The following is a 22,265-nucleotide window of genomic DNA, read 5'->3' as shown; positions in this document are numbered from 1 at the left end:
CAGTTCTCCCTCCACACTCTGTCATGTGCCACATACATAGTAGACAGTGAGAGCATCCAGAATGTCTTGCACACTTGTGATACTTCACTACACCCTGAAAAGACGGTGCACGTACTGGACATTTTCTCTAAGTTTATTAGACAGTGCGACGAGTTCAGAAGCCTCCTGCTTCCTTCCATCTTTTCTGAGAGCTCCTTGTCGCTCCACCTGTGGAAAATGTACAGCGTCAGACACACGGCTGCAAAGCCAAATACAGGTGGGGGGACACCACAAGGAAGAGTCACCATCACTGTGCCAAATGCAGGATCAGTAGCACAATGTTGTTCTTGCTTAAACATCTATATTGCCTTGGCCCTATACTCAGACTGCATGGTTGTGCTTCTCCATACCCAACTAAAACAGCACTTACCCACAGGACCCTTTCTTTTTGCCCCCTTGTGGTCACTTTCTGTTAAAACACTGCCTTTACCACACGGTGCGCTGAGGGGACAGACTTTATCTTGCCCTCTAACACTAGCAAAACTGCAGATGTTTCTCTTGTTAAGGCTCTTCAACAGCCCAATAATGCATTCTGACAGGTGATTCTACACCAAGTCCTCAAGTTTCCTGCAATATTTCCTGCAACGCCCACATAAACTGACACATTGCTGCTCAAACAGCTGTCACATAATACCCAAACTGACTACATTTAATATGATAATTGTATCATCTTTAGAGCCAAACAGGACTCATTACAGTTAAAATTATAACCCCTGTGGTGTTCTTGATGTTACCCCACATGTGATGATCCATGGCCTTTTCTGCTTCCCATTCAGGTCGGACCTCACGTCTGGTCCTCATCCACCCTTCCTATGGTGAAACCACTTTCATGTTCAATTTCATTTTACCAGTAGCACATACCTGACGGAGGACCGGGCCAGCTTCCACCCCACACATTAGGTGCCCACGTCTGCTGGTGTGAACGTCCCCATAAGCCTTCAAAAGGTCCCCGTACACACATCACTGACGCCAACATTAAGTGGCAGTTCCGCCGTTTCACTGCTAGAGGGCTTGCTTAGTGCCATCCAGCATGTACGACATTAATACTGCTGTCACACATGAAGCAGCATGTGTGAACTCACCTGGGATGCTGGAATCCCATAGGGCTTGTTGCCTTTTTAACTATTTAAAAATGAACACCTTTTCACAGAAGAAATACAGTAACAGACATACCATTTTGCCATATGTGCTCACCTCGGAGGTCTCAGCGCCATCGACGACACACCTGCCAAAGTAGTCCGTGGACAAGTTGGAACAGGGCCGGGAGGAGGACGTGCCAACAGGCCGCGAAATGACCACGGCCACGTAACCAAACATGTCATTTTATTGTCTTAAAAAGTAAATGACACCATCCCCAGTGGGCTTGTCACATACACTACGAGAACAGGGACCAGCACTACTACACAAATAGGGACCTTCAAATATTATAGACATTACAAAAGAAATCCCCCATTCCCTCGGCAGTTATTATACTAAGCATGACCCAGCGACAGCATTTACAATATGGTACACATTCACAATTAAAAACAATGTTATTGGACGCTGTTAGAAATCGATTATGTTGAGGGAAGACATTTCATGGACCGCCATCATTTCATATGAAACATTTTACATATTCACAGGCCATCCTTCCTGAAGGACGAGTGGGTCACCGCCGACCGGACTTTTCAGTGCAAACGTGTTTAGTTGAGGCAGTCCTATCTGCGATTCTCCCCTTATATTTCCAAAGGAAAAAACAGCAAAAAAAAGAAAAAAAAAGATTCCAAAAAAAAACAATGCAGACAAAAATAAAGAAGGAACCTGCGATGCCATGGCGTAGGCGTCCTCGGGCCTTCGGTTCTTTGCATTTTTCACGTCGTCAAAAAGACAGGTCATTAATGAGTCCCAACAAAGTGGAGGCGGACAAAACAAAGATGAAGCCCACACGGGCTCCTCTCCGCAGCTCACTCGGAGGCCCCTCTGGAGAACACACGTGTGCCGTCACGCGCCCGCCACTTTCACCCCATCGTATCATGTGAACGACCAAGGCTGTACTCCTTGAACCTCATTCGACTTCACTACTTCTCACAAACTCGTTGAATCGTCACACCCTTTTCTTGTGCTTTCCTTGCATTTCATTGGCACTCATGAACCAGTTAAAAAATAAAGTATCGTCAGGGTAGAATTCCACAGCTTCTCTAGAACCAAAGTAGACTGATGCTCACATTCGGTACAGAGAAAACAACACACACACCTTTCGCATCAGGGTCATCGATAGACACTCAGGCCTAGCCAGAGACGACTGGTAGAAACTGAAATCTAAGAAGGATGCGTGCACCCCCAACGCTTTCAACTCAATTCCGGGACAGATCCCTGAGGCTATCATAGCTGCAAACGTGTGAAGAACAGTCACAAAAAAACAGGAACCTTCCAAACTGATCTAGGGTGAGTTGGTGACCGAGGCAGCGACATGGATTTTTACCACTAAGACAGGACATTGATCCCAAGGCGGCCGAGCATGCGTGTCATCAATGCTGACGACTGTATGCTTGTTATGTGCTATTTTCTTGACTCGTATGCAAGACTGCACTGGCAATAAAAATCGGCCCAGAACTTTGGAGTCCCCTATGAAAAACTGGCTGGTCCACAAACCTCCCACCCACTGGGAAAACGCCCAGTACACCAGACAGCCAGTCCAGCCCTGCTCGTACATCACTTTGGATGAGAGCATTTCATCCAAATAAAGTTCATGGAAATGTGTCGGTTACACGTTTGTGACGAAACCTAGACTGCGTCAACACAGACACAACCCCTTGACTGGGGGGCGGGGCACTGGCACCAGTTGCCTGACTGGTCTGTAACCAGTAAACTGGCTGGGTTATACGGTGATGCCCTTAAATGACAAACCACAAATAAAAGGGAGGAAAACAACCAGCTTCCCAAACAAACCTCCCAGCACGGTTAATGTGCAAATTATCCCGAGCAGTTTCAATCAAGCGTTCCCAGCCACATGAGAGAGTGGGACCCAGGCAAGACACCCTATGCCATGATTAACCGTAAGACCCCCACGACCTCCACTAAGGGGCCGTTCTTGGTACGGCAGGGATGCTTGAAATATGGCCTGAAATCACAGGGTGCCCCCATCCAGAGAGGTGAACGGCCTCCAAAGGAGACCCAGAACACTACATTCTTCACTACGCTTGACTCCGATCAGCTCACACTAGCAGGACGGACGCAAGGATAAAAAAAAGCCAGACTTTATGGTGTCGCTTTGGGACGATGCCAGATGATTCTGTCAGGGGCAGATCAAGTGAGACATCCATGCGAAAACTCCTTCTTGCTATGTGATACAGACTATAGAAACCACATTGTTGCAATTTCCTCAGGCTTCCCTTGTGCGTTCACAAAAAAAAGAGAAAAATTACAAACTTAAAACACATCAGCTGTGATACCTCACCCAACAGATATTCCATATTTTAGGGAGATTGTTTTCTTACCTGACTAAGAGTAAAAAACAAAAACTAGAGAAACAAATCGCTAAAAATAAAGTGAAAATTCTAATTTTTGATTGAAAGTGACGGCTCACGTGATGGACATCCCTCCTCTATTACCGTGGTCCAAAATTTCTGGGGGAAAACGTTCTAATAGAAACTAATCCATTTCACTGGTTTTACTTGAGTCTTATGAGCGGGGGAGCGATGGAACCGTTTCCGGGGTTGTTGCTGGGGGAGTGGCTAGAGGCGTGGCCTGGGGCATTGCTCGGTCTCCGGAGGGCGTGGACTCCCACCACCTGTCAAACGCTCGTGATGGAGGCCAGACAGTTGGGCGACTTCTGCAGTTTCTCCGGCTGCGTGCCAGGTGGCTCCGGGATGGCGCGGAAGGTGAAGGGCGGTAGGCCAGCTGCCACAGTACCCATGTGACCGGGGCTCAGCGCTGGATTCTGCCGCCGGTTACTCTCCACGATGCTGGAGGTGTTGGATGCCAGGCTTTCCCGGGTGCTGCCGCACAGACAGCGCAGAGCCGGGGTTATGGGCAGACCAAGATGGGGTTAGGGGTGGTAGAAAAAAGGGAGGGGAAAATTAAGGTGGTGGGGGTGGGGTTAGAGGGGCCAATGGGGAATGGGTCAGAGGGAGTGAGGCAGAAAAAGGAGACAGAGAAAGGGAGGAAAGCACATTAAAGTCGGCTTGCCACACTGACACATCTCTCTACCGAAGACTGAACCGACCGATGTCTGCTGCTATACTCTGCCCACCCCCCCCCCCCCCCAGCACTGTCCAAGCTACTTGAAAATGCGATAGGAAGGATTTATGCCCAGGTGAAACCTCTGCAGCCAGCTAAAGTGAGCGGCCTCGATACTTACAACCTGATAGGGTCTCAGTCAAGAAGCCAGGATAACAGGAGAGAGGCATGGATGACAGATCACTTCACACACCCACACATCAGCCTAATCATCAGCACAGGACCACAAGAAGTTTCTCTGGCCTACCCAAGCTCAAGGTGAAAAGCCAAACCCACAGGAGAGCAGAATACTCTAACGGTGGTGCCCTGTCCCTCTACTGCAGCACAGCATTGCCACTAATGGCCCCCCCAGTCTCTTGCGCTACAGTGCTCTCCATACTGACTCAAGCTGAGGCGGCTGGTGTTTCCTCTCCCCTTATTCCATGCTGGCTATTTTAACACAAGGAGTCGACTGCTCACGTTCATTCACTGCCTTAATGTGGCGTCTATTAGACCGGGACCCGGATACAAATCCAGGCCACAGCCGAAAAGCAGATGGGATGCCCTCCATCGTTGATGGTGGAAGACCCTGAATCTGGTGGGCTGATCACGCCTCCCATCTCATGCACGATCACGTCGCTGTCCGCTAAAAAATCTTCATCCGCATCACAGCATTTCCAGATACTGGGAAGACTGGGGGGGTGTTGGTTCAGCGGGGACTGACATCATCACGGACGATGACTCACCCAGGAAACGGTGAGTGAAGTGAACCAGAGGCAGTGAAATTAGCTGCAGTCTGCTAGTGAGCCCGTTAGGGGCCATTAATTTATATATACAGGCCGGCGACCGGCCAGGCATCCCCTGCCAGAGCCGCTGTCTAAATCTTGATTATGCAGAGATATGGACAAGTTTAAAAAGATTAGTAAACAGCCAGAGCATCGCTCACACCACCAGAGCTACCATATGCTGTGAGAAAAGAGCACATTTATACAGACGTTTATAAACCATATTCCCATCTATAGGCTTAGAGCCAGCACTTGCCCACACATGAACACACCTACAAAGCTCCCAGTCCAGAGGGTATGGATGATCCTTTAAGTGGGGGGGGGGGGCACCTGCAAGCCGAGAACAACGGTCGTTTGACCGGATCGGCCAGATCATATCAGAGATCTAAGCATGCCGCCAATGGGCTCATGGACAAACAGATGAGACAAACACCGCATCTCTTTAATTGGTGACATTTTAAAGATCCACAAACAGGTGTTTAAAAAAAAAGTCACATGACCACAGGGTACCAAAGGACCTTGTCCAAATTGCTTTTTGTTTCCTATTAACATACTGTCCATGACACCTGTCCGTGGCACAAAGAGAAGACTGTTTTTCATGTAGCCCCCCCCCCCCCCCCAGACTCATAAAGGAAGCGCTGCCAATTAAACCACCACCTCTGGCGATGGCAACAGTACTCATACGTGGCAGAGTCGCATGGCTCAGCCAGTGCCACAGTGTCTGTCTTGTCCCCCATAAGACTGGGACCCGGATTCAATCAGCCACAATCACAAGCCTCCCCCCCAGTCACAATCACAAACAACAAATGGAGGATGGCAAATAACATTGGCACTACACAAGAGCATACAGTACAAATAATGGATTAAAAAAATACACAAACAAAAATGATACAATAAACATAGGCAAACTTGCACAAGTGGCCTCTGAGGAATCAAATGTGTCCGATAAGCTCCTCCCCCAGGAAGGCCTTACCGTGGGGAGTTAAAACCGCTGTCCACAGTGACACTGCTGCTGTCCATGCTGTCGAGCCGCGCCGAGTGGGCCGATTTCTGGCTGCCGCCCATCTCCGTCTCCCGGGGGCTCAGGAGACTCAGGTTGCTCTCAAATTTGCGCTGCAGGTCTCGCTCTTTCTCACGCTCCAACAGCCACTGCATGGTGCCGCCGCCCTCACGTGCCTTCCCGTCCTCTGCCGATGCCTTGCGCGCTGCCTCCTCGGAGTCGTCGTCGTCTGACACGTTATAGTAGTCGAATGTCGCCTCGGCGCCAGGAGGCTGCTCCTGGCCTGGTGGCACTGGCACTCCTGTGGAGGCCGCCTGTGGGTCCGAGCAGTCGGGGACCTCCGATGGCTTGGCATGCGGAGACTTGCGCAGCGTGCCCGGCCTCGAGTGGCCGCCCTCCGTATAGGCTGCCGCTGGCGTGCCATGCGGGGGCTTGAACAGGGTGTCCTTACTGAATATCTCCTTCCTCTTGTCCACATTGGCCTCCGGCGTTTGGCTCGGCGCCGGTGCCCCTCCGCCATTTTGCGCCTTGGCAGTGGCGTCCTCCTTGTACTCCAGGGGATGCGGCGTCTGCCGCTCACAAGGCGAGCTCTTACGCACGGCATCCGAGGACGTCGGCGTCTCGCGCTCAGGCTTGCCTAGGGGGGATGGTGCTGTGAGCACAGTCTCGTTGGACGTATTGCACTGGAAATAATCGTCCGCGGCAATGGCGGCAACAACAAGGGCTTTCGGCGAGCACGCTTTTGGGTCTCCATATGCTGACACTGCATCCCTGCTCTTGCTCTTCTCCGACGGGCCACATGGCCTCGGGTCCTCAGGGCCACCCTTGCCTAAGTCGGGCACACACATCTCAGAGCCGAACTTGGTGCCCGACAGCACCATCCGGGAGTAGTGCGGCGTGGTCTGCGAGGCCCGCAGGGTGCCATCGTCCGTGTAGTATCGGCTCCGGTCATCAGTGGTGCGGTCAAAGTCGTCGGTTGCGCCCACTGAGGCAGCACCCAGGGGGCCCTTGGAATTGTCCATAGAGCGCGACCGCTCCTTGGCCTTGTCAGAGCGCTCGTTGCGTGACTTTCTATCCTGCGTGTGGCTGTGGCTCCGGTGCACCTTGGAGTGCGACGTGCCCCTTGATGGCTCAGGGAAGGGCATCTCTGTCCGTCGCTTGGCCAGCTCCCCGGAGACGTCCCACTCGGGTGTGACAGGGAAATGTGACTCCACGATGTTGGGGTTGCTGTGCACCAGGCAGTTGCCACGGCCGCGCTCCACCGAGAACGTGCCCTCCCGTGGCGAGCGTACGAGCGATGAGCTGTAAAGCCGGTAGTCCCGCTCGCCCGCCAGGTCCAGGTTGGAGCCCTCAGATGGGTCGCCCCGAGACGCACGCGTCTTGCTGTGTGAGCGGGTCTTGCCATGCGCCTTGCGGTGAGCCCGGCTCCGCCGACTGCGCGCACTCTGCTGTGCCGACGAGTTTGCCTTACTCCTCTGGGCACGCTCCTCCTCCAGGCGCTTCATCACCGCTGTGTGCCGCATCACATTGCCCACCGTCAGGTCCGGGTTGATACGCCGGATTATCTCCATCTCCACATCGCGTGGGATGGCTGTGGGCGTGTCCTCGTCACGGAGCGGCCACTCCTCTGGGGGAAACTGGGCTGAAAACGTGGCCAGGTGTTTCGTCTTGTCCTTCTTGAAACTCAATCTAAAGAGCTTCAGGCCAAACTTCTTTGACTGCTTCTCGCTGCCACCGCCTCCACCCCCGCTGCCGCCCCCTCCCCCCTCCTTCCGCTTCGTCAGGGTGTCCGTCTTGTATGACACATTGAGGCTACTCTTGCTCTTCTCTGTGGCAGGGGCAGGGTGCGGGGCCGGGTGTGGGGCCGGAGGCTGCGCAGGTGGTGGCGGCGTCGGGTATGACTCCTTGGGCTCCTTGGGCGACTTCCTCTGGATGGTCGAGGCATGCAGGCTGTGCAGGTCATCGCGGTACGAGTTGTATGAGTCGCAGTGGTTTTTGGAGTGCGGCCGTTCCCGGACGCAGCCCGATGTTGATGGTGTGATGGTTCCTGACTGTGGCGAGGTGCACTGCTGCTGTGGCCGCTCGGGGATCCGCTCATCCAGGTGGTACCACTTGCTGTTAGTCCTGATGAGGGAGGGCGTTATGAAATACGTCTGCGGCGTCACAATAAAGTACCCCTCCGGGGTTGGGTAGATCTTCCTCTCCCGCACCAGCATGTTCAGCGTGTGCCGGAGGATCTCCGGGCTCGGAGTCGGGACACCTGCAAGGTGGAGAGGTAGAAATGTATAAATGAGCCTCAGTTTGGCACACCTGGGTCATCTGAGAAATTTCATGTGCTTGTGGGTGACCCAGCAACGAGGAGCAGGATGCTATAAGGCTATCAAAAGCCTCCCACCTCCCAGCAGATATTCTATACGGGAACTTTCTGCTGGCATTCTCTCTGGCTATACGCAAAAGACGCGAGGAGACCATCCTGAAAAAATATTTTCTTTCTTATTATAATATCTAAATTTTCATGTGAGAATGCCGAGAGACAGCAAGTTCTTTTTTTAGGGGGGTGGGGAGGGGTTCTGAAGATTCACATGCAACATGTCTCATTTTCAACCGCCTCCTACAGGCCAGTGACAGATGTGCAACTTTGTCGGAATGGGCCAGAGGAGTATAGGGCTGACGTTAAGAAAAGCGGTCCCTGCGTCACAATGCCCAGTGACGGTGCCCATACCTCAGTGCCGCAAAGTTAAATTTGGCCATTTAATTTTCATTGTGGCTGTTGGTGCGTGCTGGGAGGGAGGGGTACAGTGTCTCCGAAAGTCACGCCTCCAACCTGCCACACATGTTCAGCTTCCCCCGCCTAATCCCTGCCATGTCGAGACATCGCTACGGTCACCGTAACATTCCAGACGCCTGCCTCCATGCTGGTCAGGAAAGACCGGGGTTTCGCACATAGTCTGATTTCACCCTCACTGTGGAATTTATGATGGGGGGGCATGGTATCCCCAGGTCTCCTTAGGGTTAACATGTCAAATCAGGACGCAGCTATCTGGCTGTTTAATACAGTAGATTACCCTTAACTAGACAGGTTTAAATGTTGCCTGCCATTACATCATACTGAGTTAGTTGCCATACCAACATGACGCAACTTTTTTTTTTTTTTTAATCCCTCCTCCTTTCCAGAGAGCAACCGCGTCACTCCATGAATGGAGTCCAATTCTCTCTCATTGCAAGATGCAGGCGCGTCTATAACATGCAAGTGACAACGGGTGCATTTAGATTCCTGAACACGAGGTGGCGCCCTCCACTACTGAGCAGAGCCACTTCTGACACAGACCACTGCCAGGCCCCTCAGGAGCAACAGTCAGCATCAACATGCTAAGGGTTGAGACACAACCCTGTTGCCTTGTTCCGCACAGGGTGTCTGGGCTTGGGCTCTTTACTGCATCTTGATGCGTCAGTCAGAAGATACAGACTGCCATGCCCACCCAGGCTGCACACGGCACCAGCCTTCCCCACACAGGGTTTCCCCTGCAGGCCAGATGGGGGTTCCAGCCTCCACACTGCCCAACCCCCCCCCCCCACCACCACCACCACCACCGGTGGAGTGTTGTCGTCTGTAAAGAGCAGAGCGACAGAGAGCTGGAAAAGCTGACATGTCTGCATGGAGTGGCACTGAGCAGCAGGTCACATGACCCTTCAACCCATCAACCACAAACCTCACAGACAAGGATCAACAGAGATTAAAAGTGCTCAGTGATGACATCCATCTGTCACCAGCACCCAGATCAGATGCTCGGCGCCTCACACCGGTTCCAGTGCTGCTGCAGCAGCGCTGGGGAATCGTTAGACTGCTACACAGCAAAGACTTTGGCAAAAGCATCAACAATCCAGTCAAGAGACAGCATTCTGACTCTTCAGTGTAGGGCTACGTGATATCACTTTGCAATATAATTGCAATTACATGGTGCATGCGCAATAATCACCTGGGTTTTAAAAGACGGCACTAAACATTTGTGCAAACGCAGGCCTTTTGATACTATATGCACGTTTACTTACGCCTGAAATATGCCTGAAATATATTAATGTTTTTGGGTGTATTGTGAATTTGTATAAATTCGGCGCATCCTTATGTTTAATAAATTCAGCTAGCAGAGCACGCCACATAATACTGATGTGGTAGAAGCAATAAGCACTGACGTGGCGGTGAAGAAAGGGACAGCTCAGCAGCCACAACATTTTTCAAAAGAGAAGACAGTGGAGAAACAAGGTAAAAAGACGTTGGTCGTGTGGTGGTACTTTTTGCAGTTTAAAATCCGATACGTTTACTAAACATAAGAACACACAATTTACTAACTTTTGGGTGTCACAGTATGCCTCTCATTAATATTTCAGGCATACTACTTATCTGCTTACCAAATTATGGGCGTAAGTAAACGTGCATATAGTACCGAAAAGCCAGCGCTTGGACATTTGTTTAAGCCCGTTGTCTAAAACTCTGGTGATTATTGTGTGTGAGCCATATAATCACGATAAAATATCATGCAGCTCTACTTCACAGTCTTTCTCGTGTATTACCGGGGTGTTGCTGTCGACACGATGCTCACTGTCCAGTGGAACACAGCACTGTCAACTGGTCAGCCTGTTAGCCCTCCCATAACATTACATAACAGCCTGTCAGCTAACAGTTTACAAGACAAGGACCAACCACTACTCTCACTGGCCGACCATCAAAAAGTGGTGGAAAAACAGCACTGGTGCAGTGACAAGCTTCTTTGAGGACAGTATGGTGCACTAACTGCACCGGAGCAGTGACAGGCTGTTTCGAAAATGCAGTGCACTATAAATACTGGAGCAGTAACAGGCTGCTTTGTGGACAGCGCAGTGCAATAACAGCACTGGTGCAGTTTCATGGTGCATTCCATTTGCCTTCGGATCCGAGTTTCGGTTGCCGAGATTAACCGAGTCGGATGCATTCCATTTGCCACAGAAGTAGCAATACCATAGACCGGTATCAAAAAGCAAGATTTTTTGCTTAGCTGGACATCTTGCCGGATTTAAGGTACCTCAGTTTAAATGGCCTTTATCTTTGTTCACTTCCAATTTGCCTGAACTACCCTAAATCCGACAAATAATCCGATTAATCATGAAATCCAATTCTAGCCCGGTTAATTGTTAGCCATTGTAAGCAATATCTGTTAACACATTATGCACGATGCTTTACGTATAAAACTCCATAGCAACACGTCCACAGAAGTTGGACGGTATAGTGTGTGCGACCGATGTAATGAGCCACAAATGAGAAGTAGTACTTAAACAGTATAAAACCAAAACTTTCCCTTCTGTTGGTAAAGGGCGCAGCCATCTTGGATTCTGAACTCGGGATCCTTTGTGCTGCTCCGAGATATTTCTCGGATCTCCGAGAAACGGGAGCGCGCATGTCTTCACTTCCGACTTGAAAACTTGGAATCAGGCTGGGATTCTGAGTTTCGAGGGCAAATGGAACGCACCAACAAGCTGCTTAGAGGACATCACTGTACAGTAAAAGCACTGGGGCAGTGACAGGCTGCTTCAAGGACAACCCAGCCTGATAACAGCACTGGAGTAGTGACAGGCTGCTTCGAGGCCAGCACAGTGCAATAACAGCACTAGAGCAATGACAGGCTGCTTAAAAGAAGAGTACAGTACAATATCAGCACTGGTGCAGTGACACTACTGAGCTGGCAACGTGGTGGGGTTATTGTATTGCCACAGATACACCCCTCTTAGCCGAGGGCACACTACAATAACAGCACTGGCACAATAACAGCACTAGCCTATCTTACCTTAGACAGTACAATAAGAGCACCGGCCCTGTGATGTGCCTTTTAGCTGAGGGTACAGTACAGTAAGAGCACTGCCCCACTAGTTCAACATACTGCTGAGTAGACAGCAAAGCAAGGTAACTGCACTGGCGCATTGATGTCCTTTCTATCTGAGGGTACAGTACAACAGCAGCATTAGTGCAGTGATGTCCCTGCAAGCTGAGGGTACATTACAACAGCAGTCCTGGTGTAGTGATGTCCCTCCAAGCTGAGGGTATAGTAGAATAAATGCACTGGCGCAGTGACAGACTACTGAGCGGTGACCTCATCCTGCAGCTAAAAATCAAGCCACACGACCGATTCTAAACTGTGTTAAGCCGTCCGTTGTGAATCGGGGCAGACTCACAGACACGCATTAGGCCGTGTTGCTCATGTGGACATTTCTGCATACTTGAGAATATCATGTCCACCGTAAGAGGCTTTAATGAAAAACCAAAGTTTGACTGTAGAGCTCCAGACTGTGGCTGAGTTTGTGAAATGTTTGCCTAACCTCAGGGTGCATTTTTTTGGGAAAATGGAAAACAGACCAGGCGAAATGCCCCTGCAAGGCTTTAAAAAAAAAAAAAACACCTTTTGAAAAGTTGAAAGTCAGCTTTGAAGGGGAAGGGAACAACAATGTGTGAAAACGTTCTTTGTTATAGGGTTACAAACATAGTTCATATGCAGGCTACCCAGGATAGTGAGCCCAGCATTTCATTCACACCGTGCAGTTGCTGCCAAATGAGCGCGGCGTGCCGGCGCGGGCCCACCTGGGAAGCAGGTGGCCAGGTGCTCCATGAGAGCATCCTGCGTGACCGGCTTGCGTGTTGCATTCATGGCTGAGATGGCCAGGCACAGGATCTCGCCCAGCGGGATGAACTGCGACTGACTGATGGGGGACATGCTGATCGGAGACACATCACCTGTGGGGAAGAGGAGAACAGCAGGGTCACACACAGACAGAGATCAGGAGGCAGGGGAAGCCTCAATACCTCAATACCCTCAGACACTGGATGTTTGGGAAATTCCAGACACCTGACCTGTCATACACCTTAATCAATGTTCACCGGATAAACTCCTTAAAGAGAATGAAGAAATGACAGAACACAGTATTTCATCGTAGTGTCAGCAGCACGTAAAGTTAAGGACAAGCGAGCGAACGCAGGGCCCCCCAACCCCCATGTCATCCCCAGGCCTAGTGAATGAACTCTGTGACCCTCTAACCACTCCGACTGGAGTCACTGAATTTCAAGAAAGCCCCCCCACCCTCTTCAGCCCATCCCGGTCAAGTGCCAGGAAGAGGCATAGAAAGGGGCATTCGCAGTGGGAGAGGGACAGACTGGCAGTGACTTCCTGGAGCCCTGGGCATAGACAGCCACACAACCACTGCCAGCAGTCGGCAGGGCTACCAGAAGTTTGACACATAAAAAGGGAAACGTGACTGTGTTTTAATGGGGGTGGGGGGATGGATCGGAACTGGGAACTGCCAGGACATAAGAGGCCTTTTCAGGGTTGCGGCATGTGGCTTTGAGGATGCCAAGAGAACAGGATGGGTCAGACAGGAGCAAGGGCAAGAAGAGGGGGAACTGGGTGGCGCTGAGATAGGCAGGCCAGCAACAGACAACACAGTCAGTGAACAGCCCAGTGATACAGCTGAAGCTAACATTACATGTAGATGCACGGACATATGCACACTCTCCGGGACCAAGAACGAGGCACATACTGACCAGCAGAGCATGTTACACTGAAACAGAGGAAAGCCACCATGGAGATATGAGGTGGCAGTGTCGGTAAACAGGCCATCACTGACTGCATTGTCAGGTGCAGAGCGTCAGAACGCGTGAGTCACGGCTCACAGCCGCCTCCAGGGCACAGGCCACACTGTTCCATCCTGGCCAATACAAACCTGAAAGCGGCAAGAAAGAAACACCTGTAACAGAATGACCTTTCAGAGTTGGGTCATGTGACAGACTGACTGTGGTTATAGGGGCACAAATTCAACACAACCTAATGTGCAGCAGAAATCATTGTGAAAGACACCACCAAAATGCATTATTCCCGTGCCTAGCAGAACCTCCTGTCCTCAGAGACTAGGGTTGAACAGTAAACCGGTACTGAAAAAACCACGGAACTAGAGTTCTGAAAATGGTTCAATACCAGCATTTTGAAAAAAAATCAACACTTTTATTATGCAAATGGATAACTGATCTGGCTAAAAGGAATCTGTCTCTTTAAGCTCACAGTTGACAGCGGTGACATTGCCTTAGTGGTGTGTATGACGCTGCATGAAACAACATAGAGCAATGGCAGAAATAATGGTGTACTTTTCCTAAGGTTAGACTTGAAGAGATGGCAGTGACTTCAGCAACACCTGAACTCATTGTAAAAGGGGGAGGCCCAAGTGAAAGATGGAGATATTTCAGCCATAAAGCTGGAGAAAAATGCAAACCCCTAAACATGGCAGCACCTCTGTGCAAGCGCCGTTATAAAATGTGTCTCCCAAAGAGAGGCAACATGTCTAACCTGGCCAGAATTTAAGGAATTCAAAGACCGACAGGTGATAGTTGACTCTCCTATTATGTCCATGAAATAAATCAGAGTGACCGAACAACCTCTCAGTAGCAGTAATATACATATTCATGCATAGTCTACAAGCTCAGAGCCCGAGGTCGAAATGGCCTCTATGTCAACACTTGAAAAGCCGGCTTTCCCACTTTGGAACATCTCTCCATCCGGGTTTCATAGGGCTGTGGCTTAAAGTGCCGGAACTTTCTTTTAGGGTGTTTCCACAACAGCAATAAAGATGCAGACCCTCCTTTTGCCATAATAGAACACAAACAAAGAAAGGGGGATTAAACCCCACAACCACACTGCACCATGGCTACCAGGTGAAATTAGTTTTACATCCTCTGATAAATGCGTGACAATGTGAAATAAATAAAAACAGACAACGTGGTAGCACTGCCATGGCAAAAGGGCGCTTCAGTGACGGCACCCGAGTAACAAGTGACCTGGCTGTCGGATCCTTAAAGGTGTTGACAAACACCGGGTCCCCAATACAGAAGTGGACCAGAGAAGCCCAGCCAAAGATGGGGGGCAGGAAACCACACAAAAAAACTATGGGAAGAACAAATTCATGATCCACAAACATAGGGCTGCTCACAAAACTTTGATTATAGATCATTGTGATTTAGGGACAGACCCTCCCATCCCTAAAAGTAGTAACGTGCAAGTGTTTGGGGTGCATGCTTGGACATGTTCCTGCAGATTACGGGGCACACACATACAAACGACAACAGATGCAACTGCACTGTAGGCACATAGTGATGCCCTTTCACACACATTTTGGAATACATTAAGTTAATGTAACTAGCTATGTAACTAGCTAACCCAGATCGGTTTGTGTTACCAAAAGGCTAACATCTAATTAAATCTGTAACTCGCTAACCCGGATCGAGTTGTGTTACCAAAAGGCAGGACACCACACCACAGATCACCACATTACCGCAGACCTAAGAGCATGTCGGCCAGCCCAAACACACAAACAGGAGTTCCCCCCACATAGGTTCTTACATACAGAGCCCAACTTTGCCTCAGATCAGCCTTGGTACGAGGCACAGAACGAAGAGGACAATGACACAGAGTGGGACACCTGGCAGACTACTTTTCCTCCTAGCAAGCACTTGGAGCTCAGAATGCATGTTCACATCCATATCCTCGGATTTAAAGGACGCCACAAGATGCAGATGGGGTGGGGGTGACGTCATGGCTGCCCAAGCCCTCAGCAGAGAGAGAAAGAGAGAGACGAAGGGAAGGTGGTGTGTCATAACACTTGCACCAAGGAGGGAAGCTCATGCTCATTCAGACAGTCTAAGTGCTGAGGCCAGAATTGCCACCAACAGCCCCTCCCCCACAGCCACCCAGAATGGGGGCAGAGAGAGAATCCAAAAATTGGCTTTGGGGGGGGCGGGGGGATTGAGTTCAGGGTGAAAAAAATCAGCCCCTATACTTCCATGGAAGAGGCAAGAGGCTACAGGGGTAAAACAGAAAAACCACACAGCCTCCCCCCATCCATGTGAGACTGAAGATGGGGCTTTGCTGGACAGCACCCGGAGCTGCCATGAAACGAGGTGGGGGTGAGAGATAGGGGGGCGGGGGTGGGGGGAGGAGGACAGGGACGCTCGCAAACACAGGCAGATGACCTGAGATTCCTGCTGCATTCTTCTTAGTTTCAGCTCCACAGCCATGAGCCCTGCAGCCGTGGATAACAGTACTGAAAAACCAAAAAATAAATAAAAAATCGCGAGACAGATTCCTCTTCTGACGCTCTGCTAGTAAACAAGTCCTCACTGGCAGCAGTCTTTGTCCACGCACCTTCAATACAACCCCACCCCCATCCTGTTTCATAACTCAGCCGGAGCCTGTGCTCCAAATCGCTGCTAATTAATGCAAACAAAACGAGGAGGGTGCAAAAACAGAGCTGGGGATAGCCAGAGCAGGCAGGGTGGGGGGGAAAGCGAGCGGGCGGGCGAGCAAGAGCGAGCGATAAGATATTCAGTACCTTGGCCTGCACTGGGCTCCTCTGCCAAATCCCAGCAGACTCTTCAGATTCAGCAGCCCTCAGACAAATGAGCATTCACTCTGGGGTCTTACCCAGCATGCTCCGGTCCACACAAAGACGAGAGAGGTGTGACCAATCCCGTGCAGGATAGGCAGCCACAGCTACTGCGAGCTCCCTCCCCCGGTAATGCCTACTGACACACACGCGCACGCACTTACGCACGCACGCGCTCCCTCACAGAAGCTGAGGCAGGCAGCCCGCTAAAACGGTAGTCATGGCGACGCTTCCTGGTCACCGCCCCCAACCCCACTTGTTTCCTCAGCTGCTGCTTTCCTCTGTAATGAAAAATGGAGAAGCGCGCTTTGCACGCCGGACTCGACGTCACACGCACACACGACGCCCCAGCAGGTGACCGCTGGGGGTGACTGCTGCCTCTGCGTGTTTGGGGGGAGGGGGAACCAGATCCTCCTTTGTTATCTAATTAGCTAAGGACAAGAGACCACTGCCCCCCCTCCCCCAGCTCCCCAGGGACAAAAGTGAGAGCGGTTTTAATGACGACAGGGCAGTGGGGGAACAGAAGCTAGATTGGGGCTGATGACATCATCACTCTACTAAACACGGACAGCAAAACGTTGCCCGAGTGGCTTTGATTTTTTTTTTTTTTTAGTTTGTTCCACGCGGCTGTCTCTCGCTCTTCTGGGGATGACATCATCCTGGCTGCGGAGCAGCTGCTGATGTAGGGAGCGAGTCGCAGAGGGGAGGGGGGTCGTGTTTACTTCATCACGGGGAGCCTGCGGGCTGCACCTGGCGTGAAGAGCCCCGCGGACACGGACACGGACACACGCCTTCCCATTTAACCGCCCTGTATTTGCAATTCTCATCATTTTACTGAATTTATCTGAGAAAATTCTCTGACACAGCAACAATCCTGGCCACTCAAAAAGAAGGTGCCATGACAGCGCACATAAAACAGCCCTGCCTGTAGAAGCGCCCCGCGAAATGCCCGTGACCATCAGCAGAATTCCTCGAGGATCTAATGTGGGACACACCTGGAGAGGAAGGCGGCCTCCGGTGGTCACTCAGAGCCCCTGGAAAGACCGTGAAGTTGATAAGGACAGACACTCCCAGGTTTCAGGTGGTTCCAGCCAGCTTGGAAAACAGGAAAAACAAGCCAGGAAGCCAGAGGGACTATGGGGGCTGTTCATCCGTCATGACCTGGAGACGCATTAGCCAGTCTCAGCTTCGGCCACCTTGGGCTGGTCTGTGCTCTCAGACACCCTTTAAACCCCTGACACAAGTATCACAAGAGTCACATGGACAAACAGCTGGAAATGAAAGAACAGAACAAAGAAGGTCTGAAGTAGCACCCCCACCCCAATAGTAGAAGATAAACGTTCCGAGCTGACGTGAACATATATATTTAGCTGCTATATATGAATGTGTGAATGATGTCATCTTAATTAAATCTTGCTTTTCGGTGCTATTCCACATGAAGTACCACTAGGTGGTGGTACGAGCCCAACCGGCACTGAGAGAGCAGTACTGATGTGGGGAGGAGGGGTGCAAAGGCACAGTTCACAGGGAGGTGAAGGCTAGCAGCACCAACCTGACACCCTCTCCGAGAACTTCCCTCTGTCCGTTCCAACATCGTCCGGCAAGAGCATCGACCATGTCACCAGGGAAACAGGTGCGTTCATCCCATAGCAAACACCAATCTGAGAGAGAGGCTTACTGCATGACACAGCACTCTGCCAATTGCCGATTTGTGGCAGCTCTTATCGAACAGGAGAAGCCAGACTGAGGTGACAAAGGATTTTAAGGATGGCACTTAGAATTTTAAATAAAATCTGTTTTCCTCAAACCCACAGTCGTCATTACAAATTACACAGAATATGGACTGCGATAGACAAACACACAGCACCTGGGGACACAAACCCACAGCAACGGGACAGACCAGAAAGTCACACACAGGGAAGCAGTCACAGCCCGTATGGGGGAAGCTGACGCTTGAACTCCCCCCGTCCCCCTCACACTGACTTTTCTCAGAGGTACCGCCCTCACCTTTTATACTTGCCTAAAAATGGCTGTTCTCATGCCTCCTCTTCTCATGAGTGCTGCCCACTCCCATCCAGGACTATCGCTACATCTACGATGATACCTGTCTACCACCAGTCAGGACACGGTCAGTGTGTACCACACACTATGTCATGGGGTCCGCTGCTCTGTCGGCACCCTGATGACGATCCCATCTGGAGTCTCAAACTTGCATCCTTTACTCTACCTTAAAACATCTCTAACAGCAGTTTTACTTTGATACCAGGTCACGTGGCTAACAAACATCATATTGCTGGATTATAAATGCAGTCTATTTTCAGAAGGGCTAAACCCCAGAGGAAATCCAGTGAGATGAAGAAAAAAAAGAGAGCAGGCTGTTGACATGGAGGGCTGCAAGTAGCTCAGGGTACAAGTGTCCCAATCCTAATCTTCCAAGTGTGTGGCCCAGGTGCACTCTAGACGGGCCCTTTCCTGGACGAAGTTACCCAGAATTCTGTGTGACATCCAGAGCTGGATCAAAGGATTCATTATGATAAGGGATTTTCATTTCCAAAACCTCTTCCCATGAATGGTGTACTTATCTGGCAGAAGGCATGACACAGCTAGTCTGAGAGGAGTCCGAAGAGTTTGTGACCCTCCTGTAAACTTGTCACAAAAGGGATCCTTTCAAAGTCTCTGCAGTCGAGGAATGGAAATGGGACACAGTTAATGGCAGCCCTGCATAACCAGTGTTTTAAAAGGGACGGACTCTTTGGGCTGATAAATCTTTTGGCCTTAACTTTATGAGACAGATCCACAGCAGCACGGAGGGAAAATGCTGATTTCGCCGTCCCCAGGTCCTGGATGGTACTTGTTCACAAACATGTTAGACATGCTTTATTCTTGAGGAGCGCTAGCCGACTTTACCGGGAGACCACACACGTAAATTATGTCCTGGTCACAAGACACCTAAAAAAAATAAAAGATGACAAAGTGGAGAGAAGCAGAGATAAAATATGGGCTGAGCAGTTATTAATCTGCCATTACACTATTAAAAATAGTCGTTTTACATGAAACAGGCCAAATTTTCTGTGTCTACATACTACGGGGGATGGGAGAGGAATTAATGGGCGAAATGGGTCTGGAGACTGAGACGGCCGCATTATCCCAAGGGAGTGAGCGCAAGCTGGGGCACGCGGACATTAAGGAGAGTCAGGAGAGGTTAAACCGAGCAGATCGCTGGGGGGAAGCCAGGATCCCGAGGCTTACCTCCATGCAGGTGAAAGCGCAGTGCTGAGGGAGGACAGGAAGGAGTTTGCAGCCGGAAACCAGCCGTGGCGCATGGCGCTGCGGGAAAGGGTGTCAGGCAGGGGCTGAGAAGGGCGGGGCACCATGCATAAGCACCCTGCCAGGAAAAGAAGCCTGCTGCGGAGAGCACAGAAGCGGCATCTCTCTCTGGCATCGCCTTCCCACAGAAACTCCAGCCAGCAGCATTCACACCACCACCCCCCGTCTTCACAGGATGCTCAGGTCTGCTACGAGTCCACAAACAAATCCGCTCTCCACACAGAAAGGCTGCCAGCATTTATGACGGCCGGCTATGAACCAGGGTTAGTAAAAGCATCAAACACATCCAGATTTTCCTTTAACAATATGGAAAACAGACTCTGACTTTCTGCAAAGTCGACGGGGAAGCACAGGTGTGATTAGAAATGGGCCATCAGGCCAGAAGAGCAGGCCTGGCGGGACCCTGGGATGACAGTGTCGGATTTTCTGCCGGAGCGCCTGCTCCAGGCACCCAGCTCGCACTGCGCTGACGCCAGACTAAGACCCCTGAACCCGCCCCCCCACTTTTTGAAATTTTGCAGCACCAAAGTGGCGAGGGGGGTTACAAACCCCCCTTTTCAACCTCCCACAACACTCTGCACTCCCGCTGTGGTCGTCAGGCCTGGCCAGGAATCCCTCCCATCGGAATCATGCCGGCGCTGTGAGGCCCACTGCAGGCGTCCAAGAGCAACGCCAACGTTCCAAAGAAAACAGGGGCGAAAATCTGGGATTAATCACCGAGATCCACACGACCCGGTAATGCTGACTTGGAAAGCCGAGCAGTAGGAAGACCCGGGAAAACCTGAGGAGCCCAAATCCAGCAGACTGCCAATGTCTCTCCAAATGTGAAGTTCACAGAATCTCCGGAACATGTGGAAGGAGGGAGAGAGGAGAGGAAAAAAAAAACCCAACAAATGACTCCTGTCTCCTAAGTCGACAGACAGCACCAAATCCCGCCACTTAAATCCCCCCTATTTGGGGGTCTCACACTGTTCCTTCAAGTTCCCACAGCTGCTTTCACTTAAGGACGGCACAGCAGCCTTGCCCTTCACAAGCTCCCAACAGTGGGGCGACCTCCCCCGGCCCCGCCCCCGCCCCCGCCCCCGCCCCCGGGCCCAGGCCCAGGCCCGGAGCTTGCACTCCTACTGGCCCATTCCCCAGTGGAATTCCTTTCCATTATGGCTTCTGTCCCCGCGATGAGACAAGCCACTCTTAATCTCTCTATTCTCTCGACCCATATGATCTATTTTTACTAGGGTCCCAGAAAAGCAAACATGGACCCCATGGGGTGTAAGGTCACACACACAACAAACAGTTACCCCGTTGTTGCGGGTGACGGGAATAACCATGCTACTGAGGGCTTTGCCAATACATTCAGAAATACCGTTTAATGCTAGTTAGCCATTGACGCATGGGCATTAAGCTGGACACTGACAGCATGCACACCCAAAGGGTCCCAGCTGGCTGGGAACCTAACCTCATAAACACTCTAGGGACCCCAGAATCCACAAAAGCATTTAAAAAAATTAATGAGGAACCCCCCAAAGCCCTAAACATAAGCTCAGAAGTCCTCTCATTTTTCACTCCAAAATCATTTCTAACAAAAGAGAAACAATCTGTCTTGAGGGGAAAAAAACTCAGCATGCCCTTTTTCCAAAAGATGTACTCTGCCAGAATAAAATGCTCAAGTTTCTCAAAAACAAACATGAGATGTCTATTACGAAAAAGCCTGAGGAGTCACTGACACTCTGTGTACTCTCTACCATCCCACAGTCACTCAAACCTGTGGGCAGCAGCGCCACATGAACAGTCTGCCTCAGCAGTGTAAGATGAGGGCCTTTTCGGGGTGTAAACAGACTGCATATTTATCTGGCTTGACAGTTTACTAAAGGGTATCCTGCATGTACAGTCCAGCATTGGAGTCACATGCTCTTTCATATCCCAAAAACAGGTGGACACGGCAGTTTGGCAGCTGTCAGTTATTTAAACCTAAAGAAAATCTCTAACACCAAAATAAATTGTTCTTCCTTCCCTAAAGTTATCATGTAGTTTAGTAATACCATCTATACGTACCATGTAGCTCAGTGATGCTGTCTATATGTAGCATGTAGTTCAACGATGAGAGCATGTAATTTAGCAATGCTGTCTATATGTAGCATCTAGCTTAGCGAGGCCAGCTAGATATATTTTGGCCAAGTTTGACTATGCAGCTGGCTATGTAGCTTAGCAGTAGGACCTGTATATCTAACACACGACAGTGGCAAAAGACCATGACAATTAGCATAGCAGCAGCACCATGTAGGGCAGCGTATGCAAAAGTAGGCCAGCACGGCTCAGTGTGCTGACGGACAGGGCAGTCTGAAGCAAGGCTGCACCGGGACACACTAAGGGGGACACACTAGCTGCATTCTCTCAGCAATCAGCTGTGCATGTCAGAGCAGGGTTGCTGATCTCAGCTTCTGGGATGCCCAAAGTGCAGCAGCTTATTT

The 22,265-nt window shown here is 50.6% G+C and overlaps 1 protein-coding gene across 10 annotated transcripts in view; it reads right to left on the bottom strand.

Moving 5' to 3' along the window:
- Positions 1 to 1,345: 1,345 nt before the first annotated feature.
- LOC111853604 (storkhead-box protein 2-like) overlaps positions 1,346 to 22,265 on the bottom strand; it is a 38,251-nt gene continuing 17,331 nt past the window's right edge. For 2 of the 10 annotated variants that reach the window (XM_023830690.2, XM_023830693.2), the window contains 3 exons: positions 12,626 to 12,778; positions 5,995 to 8,281; positions 1,346 to 4,016 (listed from right to left, as the gene is read on the bottom strand). In XM_023830690.2, the coding sequence (XP_023686458.1) occupies positions 3,812 to 4,016; positions 5,995 to 8,281; positions 12,626 to 12,778 (2,645 nt within the window). In that variant the 3' untranslated portion in view covers positions 1,346 to 3,811. The other 8 variants (XM_072707127.1, XM_072707126.1, XM_072707129.1 and 5 more) reach the window with 8 other exon arrangements.

Source organism: Paramormyrops kingsleyae, chromosome 25 (assembly GCF_048594095.1).
Source record: "Paramormyrops kingsleyae isolate MSU_618 chromosome 25, PKINGS_0.4, whole genome shotgun sequence".
NCBI lineage: Eukaryota > Metazoa > Chordata > Actinopteri > Osteoglossiformes > Mormyridae > Paramormyrops > Paramormyrops kingsleyae.
The sequence above is the reverse complement of the archived record's forward strand: the minus strand, read 5'-3'. Positions and strand labels throughout refer to the sequence as shown.